This window comes from Xiphophorus couchianus, chromosome 6, assembly GCF_001444195.1.
Source record: "Xiphophorus couchianus chromosome 6, X_couchianus-1.0, whole genome shotgun sequence".
Classification (NCBI taxonomy): Eukaryota; Metazoa; Chordata; class Actinopteri; order Cyprinodontiformes; family Poeciliidae; genus Xiphophorus; species Xiphophorus couchianus.
The window spans coordinates 29,178,335-29,193,777 of record NC_040233.1 but is presented as its reverse complement, the minus strand read 5'-3'; the positions used below and the strand labels follow the sequence as shown (position 1 = coordinate 29,193,777).

Here is a 15,443-nt window from a genome sequence, read left to right as displayed (position 1 = left end):
AGGAATGTTGAGACAGCAGCTATTCAGCTGAGGCCTTGTAGCGTGTTTTACTAGACAAACACTGTAGAATCCCCTTTAACAGTCTACTGGTGTAGTTGTGAGTTTTTACTGTCCTGCTGAATGTTTCTCCTGCTTTCTCTCAACAACTGAACACAACCCATGTTATGGTCTGAAAGACTTTGTTTCCACCAGGAGGAAGAGGAGGAGCTGATCTGTTTCTGATCTCTAAAGAGACTCAAACTTCCTCCTTCAGTTCAGTTCAACTCTCCAACATTAACTCTGCTCAACATGGACTATTATGGTCTGTCTCTGCTCATCATCTCTCTGCTAACAGGTCAGATTGGATCTTAATGATGATCTTAAACTGGGAAAATGTGTCAATGACTCACGATGAAAACTTTTATAACTAAACAGATATTTCTTCATTTAGGTATCAGCTGTGATCAACTTACTCCTCATGAGGAGGAACTCTTCAGTTTACAAAGCAGCTTTGTTAATCTGTCCTATACATTTTCAAGACGAGCTGCAAATGATTATTTCTTCTGGTATCGACAATATCCTGGAAAACCTCCAGACTTCCTGATCTCCCACTCAGGAACAGGAGCTCCAATGTCAACGCCGCTTCCTGGTTTCTCCTTCAACGTGAGTCACGATAAAACCCAGATGGATCTGCTGATCTCCTCTGCTGCAGTGACAGACTCTGCTGTGTACTACTGCGCTGTGAGGCCCACAGTGACAGGAAACACCAGAACCCTGTACAAAAACCTGTAGTACTCCACAGCAGCCAGTAGAGGGCCTCACTCCCTGTTAAACCACTGAAACCTGCAGTACTCCCCAGCAGCCACTAGAGGGTCTCACTCCCTGTTAAACCACTAAAACCTGCAGTACTCCCCAGCAGCCACTAGAGGGCCTCACTCCCTGTTGATCCACTGGTTGTTGAGTCTTTGGACTGAAGACAAAGACAACAGAGACATGAAGCAGTAAAGATCAGAGACAGAGCTGATGAGGAAGCAGAAAACTCTCTGATTGGTTGAGTTGAAGTGGCCCCGCCCACTGACCTTCAGCTCATCCAATGACATCATTTCTTCCTCTTTCTGCTGCAGTGGAAGAACATTGTTGATCTGCAGTGTGGCTCTAAGGACTCCAAAGACATGTTGCTCTGCCTGGTTCTGCTTCTGTCTCTCAGTAGAGGTGAGTTTAGCTTTTTTCATCTGCTGCATTAATTAATAATCTTTTCACCAGTTGATTTAGTTGAACAGGTTGATAGAGTAATACTGTTCAGGGGACATTTTTCCACTTTTTCTTCTACTCTCACCCTCATGGACGATGTTTGTCTAATGGCTTCATTTCTCCAGGTCTAACAGCTCAGGCTCAAGACTTCATCTCTGCTGTTGGTTATGAAGTCAACGGGATAGAAGGACAACCTGTCTCATTCAACTGTAGCTATAAGACGGGTTCTGACTATCCCAACCTTCACTGGTACAAACAAGTTTCCGATGTTGAGGCTCCTCAGTTCCTGCTGTGGAAAGGAGCAAAAAAAAGCAGTGTGGATGAGCACAACCCCAACGATCGTTACGGATCAGTAACGACAGATACATCAACTGAACTGCAGATAGAAACAGCAACCCTGGCAGACTCAGGCCTCTACTACTGCGCTCTAGAAACACAGTGGTGCAACATGTAGAGGAGGCTGTACAAAAACCTGACCACAGACACCAAACTCAGGTTCAAAGATAAGAGAAACCACAAACCACCGCTGCTCATCCAAGGCTTCTGCTTTTAAAGAATGTTTGCTGTCGTAGTTTCCAACAAAACCCTAGCAAAAATTTCAAGCCCCACTAGCAAGTCCTGGTGGTCTGGACCTACACCCCGGTATTAACTGAGATGCATTGGGTTTTGGGGTTTAGGTGGAGAAGACTCTACAATCGGCAGTCTGTGGTCTCCTAAATGTAACTTCCAGTCCAATTTTGATGTTATTGACATCAAAATGATCAACACTCATATTGCTCTTTATATTCACTCAGATATATGTGAATACACCTGGGGAAAGGACAGGGAAGCCTGTTGGGTGTTATAGAGGATCAACAAGGTGGCTAACATAGAATACCTGAATAAAAGAAATGACACGAAACAGGACTTGGTTCTTACTGCTTAAGGCCGGCGGGTTGAGAGATTATTACCACACATCTATGGAAATTACATCGTCATAGACACATTGTTACAAAAATCCAAAATCTTTTGATTTCTGCTTCTGACATCACTTTTTACAGTCTAATTTCTACTAGTGTGTATTGGAAAGCTTCGACCAATGGCATTACTGTCCTGGAGTTACGCAGGACTACTGGTATCATTTGACATTAGATGTGAATTGGGATTTTCAGAATAAATTTGGGAATCAACATCTGCTCTGTTTCAGATGTTCCAAATAACAGTAAAGGGTTGTTATTATCTGTCCAAACAGCATTCTCTCCAAGTCATGGACTCCTGCCCAGTCATTGTTTACATGCCAGGAGGGGAAGAGAGGGTCAGAATGACCCAGACAGATGCCAAAACCTTTTCATTGCAAAACAACTCCATGAATATAATTTCCTCTCTGACCGAGTGGGGCTGCCCAGCAGACCCCCCGCTGCTTTGCAAGCTAGATGTGGCAATCCGGTGAGGCTCATTGTGAAGGAGGTACTCCATCCTCAGTGCAGGTCATACATGATTTCTGGATCTTTTAGCCATTTGGCTCCCATACATCTCTATTTGGCTGCCTACTAATTGCAAATGGATACATTTCACACTCAGGTGAGAAGACAGGAGGATACTGATTGACAATTCCTGCAAAAGCAGAGCACCCAAAGAAGGATATTTACCATAAACCTCCCATCAGTGCGTCCCATCGCTGGTAGCCCCAAACCCAAAGCCCTGTTACCTTGTAGCAAATGATGTACAGGATGAAAAATGAGTGAGGGGAGGGAGACGTTCAAATGTAGCAGTTTCTGAAACTCTGCACAAGGAACACTGATGTGTGTCTGATCAAACTCTGCACAAAAACCTGCAGTACTCCCCAGCAGCCACTAGAGGGCCTCACTCCCTGTTAATCCACTGGTTGTTGAGTCTTTGGACTGAAGACAAAGACAACAGAGACATGAAGCAGTAAAGATCAGAGACAGAGCTGGTGAGGAAGCAGAAAACTCTCTGATTGGTTGAGTTGAAGTGGCCCCGCCCACTGACCTTCAGCTCATCCAATGACATCATTTCTTCCTCTTTCTGCTGCAGTGGAAGAACATTGTTGATCTACAGTGTGGCTCTAAGGACTCCAAAGACATGTTGCTCTGCCTGGTTCTGCTTCTGTCTCTCAGTAGAGGTGAGTTTTATTATTAAGTAATTAATTATTTCACAAGTTGATTTAGTTGTGCATGTAGACAGTAATACCGATCAGGTTGTTCATTTTCTCCACTTTAACAGGACTAACAGCTCAGGATTCAATCGCTGCTGTTAGAGGTGAAGACAGAGGGACAGAAGGACAGCGTGTCTCACTCCGCTGTAACTACGAGACAACATCAAATCTTCCTCACCTTCACTGGTACAAACAAGTTTCCGATGTTGAGGCTCCTCAGTTCCTGCTGTGGAAAGGAGCAAAAAACCAAAGTAAGGAGGCGTACGTTCCCAACTATCATTACGGATCAGTAACAACAGATACATCAACTGAACTGCAGATAGAAACAGCAACCCTGGCAGACTCAGGCCTCTACTACTGCGCTCTAGAAACACAGTGGTGCAACATGTAGAGGAGGCTGTACAAAAACCTGACCACAGACACCAAACTCAGGTTCAAAGATAAGAGGAACCACAAACCACCGCTGCTCATCCAAGGCTTCTGCTTTTTTCTTGTTATGGGAAGAAATGGAAGTTCATCATCTGATCATCGAGGAAAAATCCACAATTTTAACTCCTGACAATTTTCATTTTTAAAATTAAAAGAAAAATACAAGTTTACTATGAGCAAAAGAACATTTTCAGAAATGTCAGTCATTTTCTAGTGATGCTTAAAGGTTTTGTGCAAAAAGGTTTTTATAGATTTAAGGAATTCTGCAAACAGTTTATCACCTTATTTTCAACATTCTGATTTCAAAACTTAGAAAAATTAACATCTGAAACAAAACTTCAGGACGACTCGGCATCCGGAAACCTGCAGGAGCAACAGGTCAATACAAAATGACCAACAGCCACTAACAAGACAGAAACACAATTAATTTATTCTGAACGAAAGTTTCAGTTTTTTCTCCAAACTGCAGAGTTTCAGACTGAAATGTTTGATTCTGAAAATCTATTGACTCCGACCTGAGAGGTTTGATGAAACTGCAACTGAAAATAAATCGAAAATCAGATGAAAACCAATGAGTGGGTTTCAGTAAAACAAAAAATAAGTTTTCTGCTCATTTCCGGTGAGAGTTGGACTCCGCCAGGGCTGCCCTTTGTCACCGATTCTGTTCATCACTTTCATGGACAGAATCTCTAGACCAGCCAAGGTGTTGAGGGGATCCGATTTGGTGGCCTCAGGATCTCATCTCTGCTTTTTGCAGACGATGTGGTCCTTTTGGCTTATTCAGGTCGTGACCTGCAGCTCTCGCTGGAGCGGTTCGCAGCCGAGTGTGAAGCGGCCGGGATGGGGATCAGTGCCTCCAAATCCAAGGCCATGGTCTTGAGCCGGAAAAGGGTAGAGTGCCTTCTCCGGGTCAGGGGGGGTGTCCTGCCCCAAGTGGAGGAGTTCAAGTATCTCGGGATCTTGTTCAGGAATGAGGGAAGAAGGGAGCGGGAGATCGACAGGCGGATTGGCGCAGCGTCTGCCGTCAAGCGGGCGCTGTACCGGTCCGTCCTGGTGAAGAGAAATAAGTTACTGGTGGAGCAGAGCCGAGTCCAGACAGAGACGAGGCGTCGATTCTGGAAGAAAACCCAGTGAGAGTTTCATATCAATATTTCTTCTTCTGGACCCGACAACATGCAGGAGGGCAGCTGCAGCACCGACCCGGATTCCTGGTCCGGATCGGTGCTGAGCAGCCGAGTCCCGGACCTGGGCTCTACTCTCTGTCCCGGACCTGGGCTCTACTCTCTGAAGCCATCTCGGATCAGAACCTCACTGCTGGGATCGGCTCACCTACTCATGGGTCCACAGCGCCATCATGTGGTGAAAACTTTTCCAGCCATATTTTCTGTTTCTTTCTTGCTTTCCGGTGTTTTCAGTTTCAGCTGCTGATTTCCTGCTGCAGCGTTTTAATATTTCATTCATGGGATCATAACTGGACCAGTTTCAGATCATTTCTCCTTTAAAACTCTCAGTTCTGACATCTTTACTGTTTCACAGGAGAAGCTTTAAACCAGAGGCTTTAACAAAACGGACCAGAATGAAACACATCACCGCTTTACTTTGACATTCATTGGGGTTTTGTGTCCTTTTCAGTTATTCAGTGTATTTTATGTTTATTGTTGTTATTTTTTCCTGTTAGTTTATGGATTAAACTCTGATTCCTGTTGACTCACCTGGTTTACAGAAATATTGTTTTTATATATATTTTCTCTTTATTCCGAGCTGATTTTTCATCCCTGCTTCCTGTTTTAAATGTTTCCATCCAGGGATCCTCTGATTTCAGCTCAATAATGTTTATTTTTATATTTGAACTGAATAAATTTTACATATTTGATGTCTTCAGATTTAATCCATCTGTCCTGTAGAGCAGATGCTTCAGTACCAAAAGCGGCCAGTAGGTGGCGGTGGCGCTCCATCAGAAAATAACATTATCAGAGGAATAGACTGATTTCATGTATTATCGGACATTATGGTATTTTACGATGTGAAGACTTTCACTGCCTGGCTGCTGAAATGTGTTATGCAAATAAATTTGATTTGAATTGACTCTAATCAGCAGCTCCTGTCTCCTGGTCGGCCTTTAACTAGGCCGCATCATGAGAGGCAGAAACTGGAAAAATTCTGCATTGAAAGGAAATGATCAAATGTTTCAACTGATCATAAATTCGTGATTCAGTCCGGATTCAAAGGAACCAGCAGGTTCTGAACGTCTCGGGCGGTTTGTTCCAGTTTTGGTTCTGGTTCTGGTTCTGCTTAAACCGACCTGATGGGTCAACATGGTTCCTTCCTGAGCAGCAGGCTTCAGACTAAAGCCTCTCAGAGCTTCAAGAACTTCTGATTCCCTGACAAACGGAGAACCAGAGCAGAGATTCTCCACCCGGTTCTGATCCAGTCAACTGGACCGGCTGGAAAACATCCAGAAACGAAGCCTGCTGTCCAGCTGCATGCAGGGTGTACTGACTTACTGCAGGGTGTACTGACTTACTGCAGGGTGTACTGACTTACTGCAGGGTGTACTAACTTACTGCAGGGTGTACTAACTTACTGCAGGGTGTACTAACTTACTGTTTGTGTCCATGAAGTTCGGTTCCTCTTCAGGCTTCCTGTTATTTTATTTCAATTAATTTTTAATTTTAGTTTTTATCATATTTTCCTGGAGAAAAACTGTTAGATTCTCCAGTTTTACTCTGTTGGTTATTTACCTGGCTGTGTGTGTGTGTGTGTGTGTGTGTGTGTGTGTGTGTGTGTGTGTGTGTGTGTTTCCCAGTCTTTATCAGGTGATTTTGAACTTTTATCAAACATCTCCAGGCTGCAGGTTTGGCTCTTCGACCTGCAGATTCTCCCAGTGGATTTTTTCCCAGAAATGATTTGAACTGGAAGTGAAACCAGGAGGAACTGAGGCTCCTGCTGCTGCTTTGTTGAACAAGAGTTTCAAGAAAATTCTGATTTATAACTAAAACAAATGATATTAAAATCTAAGCAACACTGAAAAGCTGAACTGTGGAAGATTTTATGTTTCACTTCCTCAGGTTTCTACTGGTGGCGCCGACAGATTCACTCCAACTAACCTGGCAACAAAGATAAGAAGATCCAACTGAGACAAACGTCAAAAATATCTACAAATCTATATCTTTTTAAAACAAAAATAGAGATATTAGCATTTAGCTCATTACATTCAACTAATGTTTCAATAAGTTCAATCAAGTAATAATTGGCTGCAGCCTTCAGGCTAAACAACAAACATTTGGTTCACCGACTCGGTTCAGTCCAAGTCAGACTTCAGGGCTCCAAGCTGAACTGGTTCAGATCTGAATCCTGTTCATACTGTGAGTCTTAAAGTGAATGAAGAACATGAAGGAACAATCTGGATGTCTGGGAGTAGAAACAGTTTTGTCTCCAGCTCTCCCTTCACACCTGCAACGTGCCTCTGACCAGAAGTGGCGTCACTATGAAAAAGTCACAACAGGTCAATATTCACATCTCTCAGCAAATATGATGCTGGATTAGAGGGAGATGAAAAATCCATGAAAAGCTTCTGCAGCACTTTGTGTCACATGAAGTGCTGCAGCAGCATCGGCTTCCTGCTCTGGAACTGAAGCAGATCCAGAAAATAACTTCCCATTTCACAAATCATTTCAGTTTCAGAACAAGTCAGCGCTTCAGTTAGATCCTCATCAGATTTTACTTTGGGCAACAAATATTTCCAAATGTTTGTCACTCTGCAGAGCGCCGAGGATTTCTGGAAAATGTAGCAGGTCATTTCTGCTGGTTGCTCCGTTCGGTTCTGATCCGTCGACCAGCCGAGATTTTCTCTGATTGTCTTCAGTTATAAACATGTTTCTGTGAGCAGGAGGAGGAAAGCAGGCAGTTCATCCTAAAACGTTAAAACGGTGATAAAAGTTTATTAGAGAAATCTAAATCAGACACATCAGTAACAACTTCTCTTTTCCAGTCATGGTTTCTACAGCGCCCCCTGCTGGGCAGGAGTTTCCTGAGGGAGTTGGTTGGAAACATCTGTGTTGGTGGATAAACTGGAAGTTTTACTGAGGATCTTTATCATCACTTCACCTCCAGTAACATTCTGGTTATTAGAAAAACATAAATACATCAAATACAAGCAGAGAACAGAAACACTGAACAGTTCTTTAAAGATCCACTTGATGGCGCTGTTGTCCAATAAAACAGCCAGCGTGAAGGACGCCACCTGCAGGAAGCTGGAGTCCTAGCAGCCACCTTCAGATTCCACTGAAATGATTTGATTCAAATCAGAAATAAAAACACAGAAGAAAGAAAACTGAGGAATTGTGGGATGTTTTAATTTCTATCGGTTTATTTCAGATCATCAGATTAATCTCTGTTAGACACCAGCTGTAATGAAAGGATGAGAGAAATGATGTTTTATTAGAGGAAATTTATATTTAGAAACTTTAAGAAAGAGAAATAACCTGAGCTTCTGTAGCTTTATTTGTTCTGATGGATGTTTAAATGATTTTAATGTGAATATTTTGTATTTTATGATCGTTGAAGCTTTTAGAGTCTACTCACCTGGTGATCCAGACACTTCTGTGTTTTGTTGCTGCTGGTTTGTTGTTTCCAGTCTGAAGGAGGCTGAGAAGTGTTTCTGTTGACCTTTACAGAAACCAGATCAGTGAATCGTCTTGGGTTCAGTCACTGACTGGTGAAACTCAGCTCTGAAGGTTCTGGAAACAGAAACATGATTCAAATAATCTGATCGTTTCATGACTCAAAACAATCGTCTCGTTTCTCTGAACAGGAAGTGACTTCAGACTTCATTAGCAGGAAATCCAGAGGATTGAAATCAACATCAATGATTCATCAGGTTGATGCTCAGAAATGTCATTAAGGCAATATTTAATGTTGCCGTCATTAAATGTTGCTTTGTAAACCTTCTGAAGATAAATATGATGAGATTATAATCCAGAACAGAAATAAAAACCATTAATATGAGCCACAGGGGGAAACATTGACAGTTAGCTAGCATAGCTACAGTTACATCCAAAACTATTCAACTCCAAATGAAAATTAGTTTGATGTTTTTCAGGTTCCAGAAAAACTTTTGATCTCAGGATTTGATCAAAATTCAGCAGAAAACCTGTAAATTTTACTGATTACTTTTACTTGACCTCCAGCTCTGTTCTGAACCCTGATCATGTTTTCATGTTAAAAACTTTTTTTTTTTGTTTCTGTATAAAAATTCATTTTATCTCTAAGAATCTGAACTTTTCTGGGTTTTAATTAAATTATTCAAAGTAATTAAAAGTTTCCCTTTTTACCACAAAGCAAACTGAATTAAATCCTTTTAATGTTTATGAAAGCATATTTTATTAATCTAAGTTAATCTGATGAAGGTTGATAGATTGGATCTGATTAATCTGATCATTATTGATCCTGTTCTGTCATATTTCATAAACATTAAATGAATATTTACAGTAAAAGTTGTTTTGGTCTGTTTACTGTTGACTCTGAGGTTCTGAGGTCAAAGGTCATCCAGATGTTATTTAATCTAGATTTTCTTCCTGCTTTAATAATTCTGGTTCCAAACTGACAGTTTTAATCCAGATTATAGATGTGAATGTGTAGCGATGACCAGCTGCTGCTGTGGTTCATGTTGTCATATTTATAACTGAATGAATGATTCTTGTTTCCTGGAAGTTGCAGCTGCAGGTTTTTTTTTTCCGTCGGAAACTTTCTGTGGTCGAGTTTCTCTGGTTCAGCCGGATGTTTGTCAGATTCTGGGTCGACCACGAGGCTGCAGCGCTGCTGCTGCTGCTGCTGCTGCTGCTGCTGCTGCTGCTGCTGCTGATGATGATGATGATGATGATGATGATGATGCCGCCATCGACTCGTTTCTCAGCTGCTGCCTTCCGGTGCGGTTGGCCTAGTCAAAGCAACAAACAGCTTCTGCTGAACCTCTGACACAAAAACAATTCAAACTGATTTCTGTAGTTTAATGGACGCTGCTGCTGCTCATCCTGGGGAGGGTCAAAGGTCATCTCCAAACCGGCCCAGCAGATTCAGGCCAAGGTCAGAGGTCAGAGTGTGAAGCGAGCCTCAGTTAGCAGGCCAAAGGTTAAAGGTCATGGTACTGACGGTATCCAGAAACAAGATGGCAGCCGGATCTGAAGAACATCGCCGGCTGGACCAAAGTGTGATGTCATCAGGGTGAAAGTGATGTCATCAGGGTTAACCCAGCTGAAGGCTCGGCGGTGGAGGAGTGATGCTGTGGGCCGCAGAGTGACCAGGACCTTCCTGTTAGCTTCCTCTGTGTTGGTCTTTTCTTCCTGACATTAAATCATGTTGAGCTTCTCGTTTTTCTGATTCTTCTGGTAAATTAATATTTAAACACGTTTATATTAAAGTCGTATTTTGAGGAAAAAGCTACGGCGGCCTGGTTTCGGCCCCTGCGCCTCATGTTTGACAGCGGGGCTCCAGATGAAGTTTTAGTGTTTATTGAAAAATTAAAAAATATATGATAATAATAACAAACAGCAGCAAACCCGACTGAATCCAGGTGCTGCGATGGCCTAGTCAAAGTCGAGACGTCAGCCACAGACTCAGGCAGAGTAGAGTGGACCTGATGGTTCTGATGGTTCTGATGGTTCTGAAGGTTCTGATGGTTCTGATGGTTCTGAAGGTTCTGAAGGTTCTGATGGTTCTGAAGGTTCTGAGCTGCTGAGTGACTTTATGATCGTTTGAATCCAGAAGAAATGAAACAATTTTATTTATAAAATATTTTAATTTCATATTTAAATATTTTGACCTTAAAACCATAAAAGTATCAATAAGTTAGTTATGGATCTAATCAATAATCAATAAGTATCTGCTGGTTCTTCCAGTTATTTTATGATTTAAAAAATATTTCTGCTGTTTAACATAAATTCCTCTAGTTAGTTTCTCTTTTAATGCTCAAATATATATAAATATTATAAACATTATAAATATTATAAATATTGTAAATATTATAAATATAAATATTATAAACATTGTAAATATTATAAATATTATAAATATTGTAAATATTATAAATATAAACATTATAAATATTATAAACATTATAAATATTATAAATATTGTAAATATTATAAATATAAACATTATAAATATTATAAACATTGTAAATATTATAAATATTATAAACATTGTAAATATTATAAATATAAACTTATAAATATCATTTTAAATAAACTCAGCTGCATCTTGAACATTATTTCTAATAACTGCAGAATATTTATGTTCAGTATTTTTATTCTTTATTCTGTTTTTTGTTTTTTATTTTCTATTCATTTTGATTTAATCGTCACTGATTGATAATAAATTAAGTTCTAATTTATTCTAATTTATAAAATAATATGTAATGTTGGTAAAAAGTTTATTTAAATATCTGTAGTATTTATTTTTAAATTATTCGGTTTGAATCACTAAATCATTTAATTATTTATGTAAAAGCAGAAATGACCATAAAATGTGTTTTATTCTCATTTATATAAAGATGACTGAATGAATGAGTGAATGAATGAATTCATCTGCAGGCTGCTGTGACCTCTGACCTCTGCTGCTCCACTGTGGCTCTGAAGGTTTCCTGGATGTTTCTGCAGCTGCTGATCGTTCGCCTGCTGCGCTCTCACCATGTTGGCGGCGGCAGGAAGTGTGTGACCCGCTCCGGTTCTGATCGGGGCGCCTGGCCCGGTTTGCCGGCTCCGCCCCGCCCGCTTCCTGTCCCAGAGGCTTTGAGCCGCAGCCGCCCTCGCCTGTGACGCTCGAGCGACCGCATCCTGTGGAAACTGAGAGCAGAAGATCCTCAGCAGCCAATCAGAACGCAGGAGCAGGCGCCCACGCCGTGACATCACAGCCGCCACAGGAAGTCTGCAGCTTCAGCTCACAATAACATGATTTTACATGAACTTAAGCTACTGATTTACAGGAAAATATGTGGATTATTTAGATAGAAATTATGTTGTTTTCTGATTATTTTCACAATTTCTAAAACATAAAATAAAATAAATTTTATTTTGATTCATTTAAACGGATTCAGTAAAAAAAAAAAAGATACAAGTTTTGAATGTTTTTATTCCTCTGAATGTAAATCATCCACGAACCAGACAGGAATAATCATAAAGATAATAAAAACAATAATAAAGATCATAAAGATAATTAAAACAATAATAAAGATCATAAAGATAATTAAAACAATAATAAAGATCATAAAGATAATTAAAACAATAATAAGGATAACAACAACAGTAATAACAATAATAATAAAGATAATAATGGAGGTTTATAATGTCATATAAATCTCTGACTGTAATTTAAGGAACAGAATTGATTCTGTTATGGATCAGAGAATAATTAATAACCAATATTTTGGTTGATTGATGATCTGCAGGGATCCTCATATGACCAAGTTATTATTATAATAAAATAATTTCTGTTTTCAGCGTCTTTAATGAACCTTCAGGTTCAGGATTTAAGATTAAACGATTTTTATTTATCTAAAAATCTTAAATCTTGAATTTAACTTTAATAAATAATAAATTTATTAAAATCCAAATTAAACATCAGATTTTGAGTGAAAACAGAGAAAACTGATCAGAACCTTCAGCCACTGGATCAGGATCTGAATGGTTGACCCAGAACCATTTTGGACCCAGAACCATTTAGGACCCAGAACCATTTTGACTCGGAACCATTTTGACCCGGAACCATTTTGACTCGGAACCATTTTGACCCAGAACCATTTTGACTCGGAACCATTTTGACCCGGTTCGGCTTATTTTAGCTCCTGGAGGTTAAAATACTGTATAAAATCTCCGGTTCTGGTGGGTGGTTCTGTTGGGTTCTGCTCCAAGTTCAATCATTCAGACATTGGATCAAAGCTTTTATAGAAGAACCAAATCTGTCCTGATCAGAACCAGAACCAGAACTAGAACCAGAACCAGAACCAGAACTAGAACCAGAACCAGAACCATGACCAGAACGAGAACCAGGACCAGGACCAGGACCAGAACCAGGACCAGGACCAGAACCGGAACCGGGACCAGAATCAGAACCAGGACCAGAACCGGGTCCAGCCTGGCAGCATGTAGCAGGCCAGACGTCTGAACTGCAGCAGAAACAGAAGCCTGGATTCGGACAGAACGACGACATTTATGAAAATATTTAACACCAAAGCAAAGAAGAAGAATGAGAGAAACTGGAGCTCAGGTCAGAGGTCAGAGGTCAGAGGATCCCAGACTTTTACTCCTAATTAAACCCTCCAAGCTAAGATGCTAACGTTCATAATCCTGTTAGCTTCTCCTGTAGCGACATATTAAACGTGACGATGTCTGAATTATAAATGTCATAAATATCATCAAACTGAAGACATTTTACAAAACAATTTAAACCCAAATATAAAGAATCAGTTCAGATGAATCAGTGACTGATTCATTCAGTCATTCAGATCAATTCAAATTATAGTTTCAATAAACTTATTAAAGTCATAAATGGTGAAAATTCATCAGATGATTTTATGAAAACGTATTGATCTTTCAGCTGGTGACATGTTGCTGTTTTCTGAAATATTTATGCTAAAATAATAATAATAATAATAATAATAATAATAATAATAATTAACGAGACTCGGTTTAACTCCTGTTACCATGACGATAAAAATGCCATGTTAAATCTTCTCGTCTTTTAACTCCAACATTCTGGAAATCAGTTTTATTTCCTCATAATGAGGTTTAAACAGCCGATCAAAGTTATAACAGATATAATGAAACAAAATAAAAATATAAAATATGTTCAGATGTTTAAATAAAACTGTTTGTAATAAATGAGATTAAAATAATGAGGCCATGAATGATCCAGAGATCTGATCTCAGTGGAAAACAGGTGGATCACACACACACCAACACACACACCAACACACACACCAACACACCAACACACACAAACACACACACACACACACACCAACACACACACCAACACACCAACACACACAAACACACACACCAACACACACAAACACACACACACACACAAACACACACACCAACACACACACCAACACACACACCAACACACACACACACACACACACACACACACACAAACACACACACACCAACACACACACACCAACACACAAACACACACACACACACACACACCAACACACACAAACACACACACACACACACACACACCAACACACACAAACACACACACACACACACACACACAAACACACACACACACACCAACACACACACACCAACACACACACACACAAACACACACACCAACACACACAAACACACACACACCAACACACACACACACAAACACACACACCAACACACACAAACACACACAAACACACACACACCAACACACACACACACAAACACACACACACACAAACACACACACACACACACACACCAACACACACACACAAACACACAAACACACACACCAACACACACACCAACACACACAAACACACACACCAACACACACACACCAACACACACAAACACACACCAACACACACAAACACACACAAACACACACACACCAACACACACACACACAAACACACACACACACAAACACACACACACACACACACACCAACACACACACACAAACACACAAACACACACACCAACACACACACCAACACACACAAACACACACACCAACACACACACACCAACACACACACACCAACACACACCAACACACACCAACACACACACCAACACACACACCAACACACACACCAACACACACACAAACACACCCAGCTGCTCTGCGGGTTTCCATAGTTTCCATTCGGTCTCTGAACAGGAAGTGATGAAACTCGTTCATCAGATTCATCGCCTCACAGTCGGGATCTGGATTCTGCCAGGAAACCACAGAAGAAGAGCGCGGCTCCTTCATCGTCTCCTCCTCCTCTTCCTCCACCTGCTCAGAACCGCCTTCAGGACATCCTGGAGTTTTTGGGTCAGAACTCTGAGCAGCTTCACATCCAGAACCGGGTCAAAGTCTGGCCTCAAATTATTTCAACTAAACACTGAATATAAAATAAAACCTGATAAAAAACAAAATACTGAAACAGGCAGGAGGGTTGATGCCCCCACCTGTTTCTGAGTCCTGATCAGACAATATTCTGATGATTTTCTGATGATATTCTGATGATATTCTGATGATATTCTGATGATTTTCTGGTTATTGTGGTGTGAAATTGCTGGAATGTTTTCATTTTTTATAAACTTCTCAATCTGAACCTGGAGACTCCCGACCGTTTAGATCAGGGGGGGCAACTCCAGGCCTCGAGGGCCTAAAAGCCTCCTGCAACTTTCAGATGTGTCTCTACTTCAACACACCTGAGTCAAATAATGAGGTCATTAGCAGAACCTGGAGAACCTGACTGCACTTTGGAGGAGATCCAGCTGTTGGATTCAAGTGTTTTGGACCAAAGAGAGATTTGCAGAACACCGGCCCTCCAGGACCAGGATTGCCCTCCCCTGGTTCAGATAAACAACGATTAACCAGGAAGAACGTACCGTTTCCAACT

At 40.7% G+C, this 15,443-nt stretch overlaps 1 long non-coding RNA gene and 1 gene segment (V, D, J or C); one reads left to right on the top strand and one right to left on the bottom strand.

Annotated features, from left to right (window-relative positions):
- The first annotated feature begins 987 nt into the window (after nucleotides 1-987).
- LOC114145770 (T-cell receptor alpha chain V region CTL-F3-like) lies at nucleotides 988-2,067 on the top strand. The segment is given in 2 exon segments: nucleotides 988-1,191; nucleotides 1,356-2,067. Coding segments are annotated over 2 exon segments (369 nt in total).
- Nucleotides 2,068-7,738: 5,671 nt separating this feature from the next.
- LOC114145771 (uncharacterized) lies at nucleotides 7,739-11,677 on the bottom strand. 2 transcript variants are annotated; one of them, XR_003595764.1, is made up of 3 exons: nucleotides 11,422-11,677; nucleotides 8,399-8,553; nucleotides 7,739-8,098 (listed from the first exon to the last, which is right to left on the bottom strand). It is a non-coding gene; the product is annotated as an uncharacterized LOC114145771 (long non-coding RNA). The 2 variants fall into 2 exon arrangements; XR_003595763.1 differs by lacking the exon at nucleotides 11,422-11,677 and having other exon boundaries at nucleotides 8,399-10,137.
- Nucleotides 11,678-15,443: the final 3,766 nt, after the last annotated feature.